The following is an 11,776-nucleotide window of genomic DNA, read 5'->3' as shown; positions in this document are numbered from 1 at the left end:
GAGCCTGCGTCCATCTTCTGTGTGCTGTCCCTTGGGGTCTTTGCACACGCAGGTGGCTGAGCTGGCCCTAAGCCTTCCCTAAGCTGAACAGACCCAGCCTTTCTTTCTCTCAGGGAGTCCATAACTAGAGATATTAGTACCTCAGGTGCAGCCTCAGCAGTGCTGCTGTCATCAGTAGGCTGTTGCAGGTACAATGTAATCTCTGTCCCCTCCTCGAGTCCTTTGATTTCTTTCAAAACTAATTGCACTGCACCTCACCCCAACAGAGCAGGAGCAAAGTGCACTGAAAATATAAGTAATAAGAGATTACTCTGAAAGAATTTCTCCGCTGTTAATTGTTTTGGCAGTTGCTCTACATACAGTTAGGAATAAGAGTTAGTGCTATCATCTTGTTTATCTCTGAGTAAGAAGGCATTTGTTATCAGTGTACACGGGTATGACTTCAGTGACTTCAGTGACACGGGTATGACTTCATAAACTTGCTGATGTAGATCTTGGAAGTGTGCTAGATTGTTTTCTTGAGGACACAAAACAGGAGAGGGAATTAAATCAGCAGTATCACACTGACCTACTGAAGACTACTAGTGTTGGACAGTTTTCGTTGTCATCCTGTCTCATGTAGATTACTCAAAGAAACAACTGAGAATTAAAATATGACAGGATACGATTGGTGGGGTCCTGCTCCAGTAGGGAGAATGAGAAAATAAAGCTGAAGCTTTCTTCTGTATCTTAGTACCTAGGATAACAAGAAACAACACACTGAACTCCTTGAAAATATGTTTAATTTTATCCATTAGAAATATCCCCATAGGTCCACCTTTCCACAAAGGCTTGGATTTTAAAGGAACAGAGTTCACATTTTCTTTTGAATTAAGAAACAGCTAGATGATTAATTTCAGTATTAGATTCAGAATCTGGTCAGGTGAATAAGAAAGGAAGTCAATATCAGATAATCAGGAAGGAATAAAAATTAAATGTATGCTGTTAGTTAGTTTTTGGACCACTAAATATAACGCAGAGCTGAACTTAGCAGTCAAAGTAAATGGACCAAATACATAAAACCAGCATATGATCTTCAATAGTTCCAGAGATTCTGTCAGCATTTTAATGACTTGCACCATGTTCTAAGGTAAGTCAAGCCAACCACAGTTTTCAGTCGCCATTCAAAACTAATAAAAAGTTGTTTTCCTTAATGGGCAAAAGTGACAAGTTTCCTGATACGCAGAATCATTCAGCATGGTCAACAAGCCTTTCAAAAGGCTTATTCAAAAGAACAAAACAAATCCAAGAAGCCAGCGTTCACTTTATGGTTCGCTCTTCTAACTTCATTATTACTGATTACTTTTGTCGTGCTCACCAGAAGCAGGTCTGTGCCTGCGAGGCTGTGCTCAGTACTTTTGATTAAGATGCCATTTTACGAATCATGTAGTTCAGAATGCCTCCATTGTGGAAGTAAGTGAGTTCCACGTCCGTGTCAAACCTCATGATGGCACGAAAGGTCTTCCCGGTATCCAGCTGTTGAGGTCAAAGAGAGTCGTTCAAGCAGTATAACTTACCACATGATAGTAAAATACAGGCCATTATCATAGTTTTCTAATCTTAATAGCTCAAATGAACAGCAAGTAGACACCAGTGCTCTTTTTTTTAAGATGAGGGGCCACACCAGACCACAGCCAACATCTTCAGAGTAAGTTGGCTTGGAACAAGCCATAATAAGCAGAATATGGACACTCTTTGCACTGCACTTACTGTCTCTAACAGATTTAAGGTCAACAAAGGCTAGTGGCATGTAAGCTGACCACTCAATCAAGTGGTTTTAATAACTGTTAATGTTCTTCTGTGTAGTCATTCTCCTGGCTTAGGTACAACAGCAACACTAATTGCATTAGCATTCAGTGGAGCTCTGTATGGGAAGAAGAAAAGCAGAAAGACAGGAGCAGAAAGTGAATCAAACTACGTCAGTTTTGCTGAAAGCTGTTTTCATCAGTGACTTTGCAATGAACTGATGAATTCACTGGGACCTACGCTCTCCCAATTTCAGGACATTAATTGGGCATACGAAGACAACATTTGCAGGCTACTCCACAACACAGGACTGCTTTGTGCTGAATTGAGCTGTTTGGGAATGCTGCTTTTATCTCCCGTCACTGCTTTCAGAATTACTGCTTCCTTGGAATAACAGAATGTCAGGGATTGGAAGGGACATTAAAAGATCATCTAGTCCAATCCCCTGCCCTCAATTCTTTTGCCTTCCTGAAAAAAGAGATTACTGGAAAAGACATTGTTTGAAGAGACAGTTAATTCAAGTGAAACTGTGGCAGCCCTCAGGCATTTCATACCTTGATCTCGATATTCATCTGTGGTTTTAGATTTTCAGGAATTGTAATCGTGTAACGTTCTCTTCCAGTGAGTCCTAAAGTCCTTGCATCCTCCCCAGGTAAATACTGCAGAGGAATCACTCCCATCCCTACAAGGTTGCTCCGATGAATCCTCTCATAGCTTTCAGCAAGCACAGCCTTGACGCCCTGAGAAGTACACAATGGGTGTGCTTATCCAGATGGCTCAGATAGACCTTCTGCTCTCACAGGAATAAAACTGGTATGTTTGAGGTGCCCACCTCTCATTCACCGACTACTGCTAGTCAGCAGGTACTGCTACTCAGTGGATTGTCCACAATAACTTGATTATATGTCAACTTTCAAACATCTTAAGAAGAAAGACTGCCAAAAAAGTACACGCACTTTTCTGGGAATTCTGTGTAATTTTCCTGTGTGTTTTTGTAGACTTCTTTGTGTTACATGTAGAGTACCAGTAGTTATTTTTGTAATTTTTGCTATGTCAGTGTTCTCCTACCCTACATGTTCCAGGGTGCAGTGTTATTGATCTTTACATGTCTACGTGCAAATACAGTTTACACAAAATTCACTACTGCTACAGTAATTTTAAAAACTTAGGCAAATGTAATCCTAAACACTAACCCTCTCACCTCATTGTTTAAAAATGCATACAACTGTTCCATTCAAAAACTGCATACCAAGAAAACTTGAATCACCTTGAAAAGGCTGCTGAATAATGTAGGACAGGATAAAGAACAAGACAGATGTTCCACTGTACCTGGATTTACATCATGATCCAATAACAATACTGATAGGAATTCCTGAAACCTGCATGGTAAAGCAATGCTAAATTTCAAATTCACTAATTACTTCACTTATTACACTTCATATCTTCTCTGATAAGCAAGCTGAAGAAAGCAGCCTGAAGCAGACCCAAGGTTTATTGGGCTGTATGATGCAAGACTAAAGAAAATGTCCTTTCTTGTGTATGGAAAGCTAGCTGAAGTTCAGTCATGTTTTCCTGATGGGCTCTATATTTGAATATATTTGCAAATGTACTGTGGCTCTTGGATTCAGCCTGTACTTCAGAATAGCTTCTGGTATCCAGAATGAGAATAAGCTACCTAGGATAATGCTGTAAGCTACTCTTCCTGAAAAAACGAATGAACTTCTAAGTATCATCCGCCTCCTACTTTACTTGAGTTACTTACCAAGAGGAACGGCCCTTTGGCTGCCCAGTCTCTTGAGCTTCCTGCACCATATTCCTTCCCAGCCAGCACGATCAAAGGATGGCCAGCCTGCTTGTATCTTTCTGCAGCATCGAACACATCCAACTGCAATGAAAATACCAAACAATTTATACACCATTTTGGGTGGAAATACACTTCTGTGGAAATAAGAAAATCATGTTTCCACATTAAGAGCTGAAGCCCACACTTTATGCCAAGCTCCACGTTAAGTTACACGGCACTTTGTGATTCCTAGCCTGAACACATTTCTACCACAGCCCACGCTTTCCATTCTCACCACAATGGTTCTGCTCTCCATTGGTAAGCCTGAGAGCACCACCTTATGCAGCTATGTGTGACCTGCTGCTCTGAGTCAATGAATCTTCAGTCCCCTCTTTAGCTTTACTTAAAAGGTGCTGAAATAAATGATGTAAGCTGTAAGAAGGAAAGCTAGTGCAAATCCAACCTAATGCCAAGGAGCCTCATTTTAAAGCAGCGTGTATACTTACTGTTTCTCCTGAAGGGAAATGGACAGTCTGAGGTCCCTGCTTATCAATAAATTTGTTCACCAGACGAATGTTTGCAAATGTTCCTCTGGCCATGACAGCATCATTCCCTCTGCGAGAACCATAGGAATTGAACTCTCGAGGAGTCAAGCTATTAATGAAAAACAGGGCTGTTGGTTTAAATACAGTCATGAGCTAGTGTCCCTGAAGCAGCTATGGATCGCTCCTATCATGGCAGTAGCGCCCAGTTCTCTGGTGTTTCTACAGTTATTTAAAGAAGAACAGGAAAAAAGAAAAAGAAAAAAAAATAGAAGAAAATAGAAGTCTGCCTACTTAGCCTGGACCTAGAAAGCAGCTGTCCTGGTATTTTCACCCCGTGCCTTACAAAACATATCTGACAGTAATGCAGAGATACCGCTATGCTGGGTCAGAATAAACAATACAATCCTTCCTTACAAATCATGAAACAGCTTTTCTCAGCTTCACTTAGTAGCTGGCTACTGAAATTTGTCACGGTCATTTATATTACCACAGCACCTAGAACCAAGGTAGAGACACCACTGTGATAAATACCAACAGGGCAAAGAGAGAATCTTTGCTGGAAGTGAGAACAGGGTGAAAAATTACGTTTGAAAATATGGATGTGGGAATGAAAGGAGACTCCACCCCAATCAGTAATGGAAAAAAAAATCACAAGAATATGACACAGAATTGAACTGTTTACATTGGACTATATTCAGAAGGGAGCTATTTAGATTTCAAAGTGGGCCAAAGAAGCCAAAACAGTTAATCGTCAGTAGACCACACAGTTTTAATCAGTTTTCTCTCCAAATTTATTAAATCTAGTGAAAATACTTAATTTCTAAACTGTCAGTACTGTTCCTCAAAACTCCACAGAATTTGTAAGCAAAGCTAAACCAGTGAATAAACAACTTACCATATTACATGTGAAGAGTGAATAGGGAGACTCAGCAAGGCCTGGTTTTGTCTTGAATTGAACCCACAGCACTGAACTGACAGGCTGTCCATAGCAAAGGAGCAGTTTACAACAGCCTGTAGGCTGAAGGCAATAGCTGTGCCAGTCATTGCAGCTGCACTGAAACCTAAACTTCTGTAGTTCATGACATCCTAGCTATATGAAATTGCTGTACATGCTGTAAATGAATACAGAACCAGTTTATGGCCCCACAGACTGTGACTGTTCTGCTTCGATAGGGAAAAAAAGAACCTCATTCCTTTATTTATGAACTGACTTAGTAAAAAAAACTAGCCTGAACCATCATCTTCCATACAAACATCTTCAGTTCTCAAGTTGAGTACATCTGCATACCCTACACAAGCTTTTAGAACCAGTGTCAAATGCTGAAACAACACAGGAATGCTTTCCTTTCTTCTTTTACATATTCTCCAAGCATCATCCAAGGTACACAAGCGTCTATGAACAGACAGCTGATAGTGTGTCCATAACATGGCATAGTAACAGTGGCTTGTTTCCTCTTCCCAATCTGCAACAGGAACAAGAATGTACTGCTTACCCTCTGCTGGTCAAATAACGGGCTGCAGGACTATTCCTTGCTATATTCCCAGCTGGAGATATGTGGTCCGTTGTCACAGAATCTCCAAAGTTCAACAGGACATAAGCATCTTCTATAGTTTTGGGCGTCTGCAGAGCCAAAGTCTAAACCACCACAAGTACAAAGAACATGATTTTAAAATGATACACAATTCCCTTTCTCAAAAAGACAAAATATGTAGAAGAAATCTGCAAAATAGAGCCTCTCTTTTCATATAAGTTAGGATAAAGAAAAAAATGGTATGAAAGATAGTCATTCTTAAACCAAGTATGATGTCCTGGCTGCCTGTCAGCAAATTCATGTATGTATAAAATAGATGAGGCAAAAAAGCTAGCTGAGGACTTCAACAGCAAATGCATGAACACAGAGGAAAATCCATGATTCCTGGACATCTGCTTGCACTGAAATTTGCACTTTCCTTTAAACAGTACTGAAACTGCATCTGAGTGCTGAATTAATTAGTGCAAAATGCAGGCAAGAAGATATATGGGCTCCTCTCCTTTCCTTTCTTTTGTTTTGTTACTACTTAAAACTATCCCAGCTTAACAAGAAAGGGGAATTTTCAAAAATCTTGATGCAATAAAGAATCCTTGCAATTTTTAGATTTGCTTGTGCCTGTGTATTGAAATGAATACAACGAGTGTGATGATAACATCTCAGAAATGAAGTCTCAGCAGGCTATCATGGATGCTTCCAGGCCCCTTGATGTGCCCCTGCTATAGACTACTCATGGTTGCTATAGTGTCTGGCCTGATTCAAAGGGGAAGTGCACACTTACTAGACCATCAAAGAAAGGCGGAGACTTGATGTATGTTGACTTTGGATTCCAAGTATATAGCTTGTCTGAGGGAGCATCTAAGGCATTCCAAGATTCATTTACAGTCTGAAAAACACATAAACATTCCATCTCTAAGTTTTCAGAAGCAACAGATTTGATTTCTGCAAAAGCCTTGTATTTTTTCAGGCTTTTGGGAAGTTCTTGTGCCACTATGTTCTTTTTTGCTTTGTTTTTTGATGACTTTACCTATTAGAAGAAAGAGTAAGGAAATGCAAGCACACTCCCTTCACTGCAGAAGAAGAGCTACTCACCCAGTTTTCTAGCATTTATCTATGTTATGGAGGCAGGTAACATTTTGTAACTCCCAAGGAAACTATTCTACCATGTAAACCCCAATAACATTTTGTTTCAGTACCTGAGGAAGACTTACAGGAATACCTTACCAAGCACAAGTTCTTCTCTGCCATTAATGCTATCAAGTAATGCAGATGAATTTTATGTTCTGAAGAAAAATATCTGTGAGGCTGGAACATCTCACTTTCTAATATCAGCCTAAAATAACCGTCCATAATCTGCAATATTCAGAGCACGACCAGCCATAAGAACTAATTACATTGCTAGGAGTCATTTGAAATAATAAATAAAACATTGTCACAACCAGAGCAACAGCAACAGAAGGAAAAGGTTCTTTTCTCTGTTAAAACTTATTCACTTAACATCTTCAGAATAGCACAGCACATGAATAAAACCACTTCCCAAAGGATTAACTTACCTCTATTTTTTGGTAGACCTCCTTGAACATCCCAGGAATAACAAACTGACGCTCAACAGCCTGTATCTCATTTCTTGTTGGCCAGATGTCTTTCAGGAAAATCTTTTTCCCTGAAGCATTTATTCCTGTATAAATTGATAACGTTATACCTGCTGTATACATGTTCCATTAAGAAAAATGAATAAAAGGTATCTTGTGCCCTCCAGTTGTGCATTCCTTCTAACCCAAAAAAAACTCGCAAGAAATACCCTTTTTCAACTACAAGAATCTGACAGATGACAGCCTCATGAACTTGATGCCTGTACATATGATTACTTTTGTGATCTCTATTGGTCTTTCAGAATATTTGTACAATAATTTAGGTTAGAAGGGATCTATTAAGTTTGTTAAGTTGAATTAGCTACTCAAAGAAAGTCTATTAGATGAGGCTGCTCATGAAAAACCACCACCCACATATAATCAAAATGTCTCCCATGGAATTAGAACATAGGGTAAACATGGCTTTCCCCTTCCTCCAACACACAGACTCCATTTTTGCTCTGTTGCTTGACAACTGCATGCTTAGTATCCCAGACGTACTCACACATTTGAAGTATCTCCTTGGGACAAACGTTTCTTAAGAGCTCAATTCCAACTAGTCCCATCTACAAGGTATGAGAAGAAGCATCCCACAGTGTCTTACCCAAAGGCTCCTTCTCAAAATCAATCCGGACCGTTCCTGCAATTGCGTAGGCTATCACCAGTGGTGGAGAAGCCAGATAGTTAGCACGGGTGTTGGGATGCACACGCCCTTCAAAGTTCCTGTTGCCAGACAAAACACCCACTGCTACGAGGTCTCCCTGCAAGAGTTTGAGACAAAGAAGCTGGTGCAGGTTTGCAGAGCTGCATCATGCTGCAACGTCAGTAAGATGATGGACAAAGAACTGTCTCCTTCCAAATGATCCCCAAGTACCTCCCACAGAAAATGAACTGCATTTACTTCGTACACACCTGACAAGGTTAAGCTCAATACTGCACAGAGAATAACTTACCTACATAAAATGCACATGGAAATCTGACTGATGCATACCTGTAAGATGGCTTCAACAACGGAGTCTGGCAGGGGTCCACTATTGCCAATACAAGTCATACAGCCATAACCCACTACATCAAACCTAGACAGAGCATGAAAATAATCAAGGAATTAAAAAACTATTTTGGAGCTAGGTATTTAACTCCTTAGCAATTGGTAAGGCTTACTTTCAGAAGATGTACTGTTTTAACAAATCCACTACTGCTGAAAACAGCATTTTCAAGAATGATCACTTTTTATTACTGCAGTGACACTCCACGTATACAGAGCAAAGAGCTGGGAAACTTCTGCTATCTAGCAAGATGAACAACAATATATTGCCATTTATGCTATTTTAAAACAATTATTCTTGAAAAAGAATCCATTTTCCTGCATAGGAACATGAATCTTCAAGAAGGCAGCAAGCCCTTTCCCCATGGAACTAAGTCAGCCAGGACAACAGCAATGCATTAATTCATGCAGGAGCATGTTGTAGGGCATCTGCCATATCTTTTAATCTGTGCAGATCATGAGTTATTCCATTGCAATACTTGGCAATGCCTACAGTTAAGCACTGGATAACAGTGAGAAAAGCTCACTTACCCTAGTTGAGAAAGGTAACTCATGACTCCACTCTCTCTCAGATAGTAAGTGACAACACCACTTCCTGGGGACAGGCTAGTTTTAATGTAAGGCTTCACTGTCAAACCAGCTTCAACAGCTTTCTTGGCAAGCAATCCTGAAAAAGGCAAAGGATACTTGCGGTTTTTCCTGGAAGTGGAATAGTTTGGTGGATCAACAGGTTAACAGCAGTGTCATTAAATAACTGGAAAGCAGAAAAGGACTACAGCACTAATTACAGAGTAACCAGCTAGAGTACAAATGCATTGTTGAACTGTAAACTCAGTCTGCAATTTGTGTTTCATTAGAAAGTAACGGAAAATTACATTCAACAAAATGCACACAGGGGTGGCATGCAGACATTTAGAACTCCTACGGTTAAACAAACAATAGCCATAAGACAAACACCTCACCAAAAATGCAGTCAAGAATTGTTACCTTCCCACCTCTGGCAGTTTTGTGCTGAGATAACAACCAACCTATTGGTGCACTCATACAAACTGCTTCTGAGTGCAGCAACTGGTCCTCATCACAATTCATCATTAGAGTGCTATTTTAGCAGTCCTTATTTGCAATGTGCATAGAGATGATCTAGTGAAACAGATACGTTGCCAGAAACATATTGATTCTGACCTTCTGCTGTTTAAATGAGTAGTTCATATGTGCCAGGAATGCCCAACGGGTAATTTTTACCTTTTTTTAATTTTAAATGGTAAGTTTTTTCCAAAACACACCTACTTGGATGAGAAAGTATATGTGAGCTCTGCTTCGATCCAGCAGGAGCTCCAGCAGAAAGATAATCATCACTCTAGTTTGCTGTTTGCCAGCTGTTCGGCATTCTATTAGACATGCCCTGGAGAACTCCTCTTAGAGCATTTTGTGAGAAGGCCCAGACCGTTAGATTTGGAGGCCTAACAGTAGATCATATATCAAAAAAGTAGCCCCATTCTTGAAATGGCTGAGGCCACCTCGCTGTCAGAGACAGCTGTTGTAAACTGGAGTTCCTGGATACTCGGTAACCACGAACAGATGATCATACTAAGATCTGAGAGGCCGACAGCCCCTCTGAAAGCGCTGGCTTCTGCTTTCCTACAAGTATCAGCTCTGAAAGGAACTCAAAATCAAACTCTAAACCAGGCAAGGAAATGACAGAACTTCAGTTACTCTGAGAAATCTTAATCCAACTCTTTTACAAACTCAGATTCGGCTGTCAAGTCTACTACAGCACATGCACACTGTCCACACAAACATATAGCCCTCCCACACCACTTAGAGCACAGAATATACTTTTGTAGATTGAAAGAACTATCCACATTTTGGGTTTCTTTTAGCACTGTATGTTTTATTTAATTTCAAACGCCACTTTGAAAAAGAAATTATCGTCTCTCCTGTGGATGTCTCTGATGGTTCTCAACAAGGTTGTGTATAAACAGTTACCAGAGAATGAGAGAATTATTCTTTCCCTGCTTGACAAGGCCAAAGAGTAAGGCAGCAGAGGTTACAGCTGCTACTGAATCTGAGTGAACGTGCTGAGATCCTTGGCACTGCATTTTTCAGGCTGCCGTGTGTATTACACTGTAGTGAATGCACTCACAGTACTAACCTGATGGCATCTGCAGAGACTTCTGTGCATCAAACTCTTTGAGCTAGTAAGCTAATTAGGCCGAAAGACCAGAATCTCCATGCCACAGCAAAGAGAAGTAAGATGCACACCATTAGCCTGGAAGCCAAAGGTTTGCGGAAACTATACTACATTGGTGGAACAACTGAAGGATACACCCAGCTAGAATTAAAGGAAAAAAACTGAGTAAAGATAGTCTGCCTGAAGGAAAACCACTTCTTGGTCCTCAGAAGAAAGAAACACAGCTCAACATCTGTGATCATTACCAGGATGGACCTGATCCAGTTGTCCCGTTAAGGGCAAGTGAACTGCGAAACATTAATCTCGTTCCTCTCAAAGGTGCAGGAAACAGAGACGGCTTGTGATGCTGCTGGAGCATTGAAGATAGAAGAAAACAAATCACAAATTTTTACAGATGAAGAGGAAAACAAACGTTTACCTCATGTTTCTTCTGAGGAGAGCTCTGGCAAATGAAGTATCTTCTCAGCCATCAGCTTTCCACAGAATCTCTGGCTACTGGTTGAAAGTGAGCAATTTAAGACCATTGGATAGCCTTACTTATTTACTGTGCTGCAATCTTTGAATAAATGTTTAAGGTAGAAGTACTAGGTAGGAAAGGACCTTTGAGAGTTTTTCAGACTGAAACCAAGAAAAACTTGATTCATTGATTTAATCTGCACAGATTCAATAAAATAAAATGTGACTGCAAAAGGTCCTCCTCACTTCCTGAATTTCCGGCAGAGGAAGAAGCACTTGCTGCTCATAGGAGGTACATCAGTTGTTCCTAAATGAACCAACGCCCGCAGTATTCTGGTGAGAAGGATGGTGGGTCCAATAACGTAAGTCTTGGCAACACAGGAGATGAGGACAACAGAAAATATTCTGGTCTTTATTTCTTTCTGTCTGTTTTCAGGTATTTTAAGGTAGCGAGAGTTGCTGAGTATTTGAAATATGGATAAAATATATTTGAGTTGTATCAAATACATCAAAGATAGAAAAATCAGGATATGATTAGTCTGTTTATTTACGTATATTTGCAACATATCTTGTTTTAGTCAGCCTAAGGTGTAGCATTAAACTGACCAACAGACATTCTACTACCAACACGTGTCTTTAGAAATTTGCTTTAGTTCCTGCATCTTGCTGTCTTTCAACCTCAAAATGATAGCAACTCTTCTCGTTTGCATTTTTTAGTTACTCTTCTACTATAACCCATGCTTCAACAGAGATTATCCACAACCACTTGAACACTGCAAGCCAAGAGTTGCCCAGAAGAGAGATGCCCTGG

The 11,776-nt window shown here is 40.2% G+C and overlaps 1 protein-coding gene across 1 annotated transcript in view; it reads right to left on the bottom strand.

The window, feature by feature from the left end:
- Positions 1-765: 765 nt before the first annotated feature.
- The window catches only part of ACO1 (aconitase 1), a 37,503-nt gene continuing 26,492 nt past the window's right edge, over positions 766-11,776 (bottom strand). Inside the window, exons 12-21 of the mRNA XM_085213035.1 lie at positions 8,850-8,985; positions 8,265-8,349; positions 7,878-8,034; positions 7,196-7,320; positions 6,424-6,528; positions 5,607-5,749; positions 4,075-4,222; positions 3,548-3,670; positions 2,340-2,525; positions 766-1,515 (exon numbers count right to left, since the gene is read on the bottom strand). Coding sequence (XP_085069161.1) covers positions 1,402-1,515; positions 2,340-2,525; positions 3,548-3,670; positions 4,075-4,222; positions 5,607-5,749; positions 6,424-6,528; positions 7,196-7,320; positions 7,878-8,034; positions 8,265-8,349; positions 8,850-8,985 — 1,322 coding nt within the window. The 3' untranslated portion in view covers positions 766-1,401. The remainder of the gene's footprint in view (positions 1,516-2,339; positions 2,526-3,547; positions 3,671-4,074; positions 4,223-5,606; positions 5,750-6,423; positions 6,529-7,195; positions 7,321-7,877; positions 8,035-8,264; positions 8,350-8,849; positions 8,986-11,776) is intronic.

The sequence above is a fragment of the Meleagris gallopavo genome, chromosome Z (genome assembly GCF_905368555.1).
Source record: "Meleagris gallopavo chromosome Z, MGAL_WU_HG_1.1, whole genome shotgun sequence".
Classification (NCBI taxonomy): Eukaryota; Metazoa; Chordata; class Aves; order Galliformes; family Phasianidae; genus Meleagris; species Meleagris gallopavo.
This window is presented reverse-complemented; position numbering and strand designations above follow the sequence as displayed.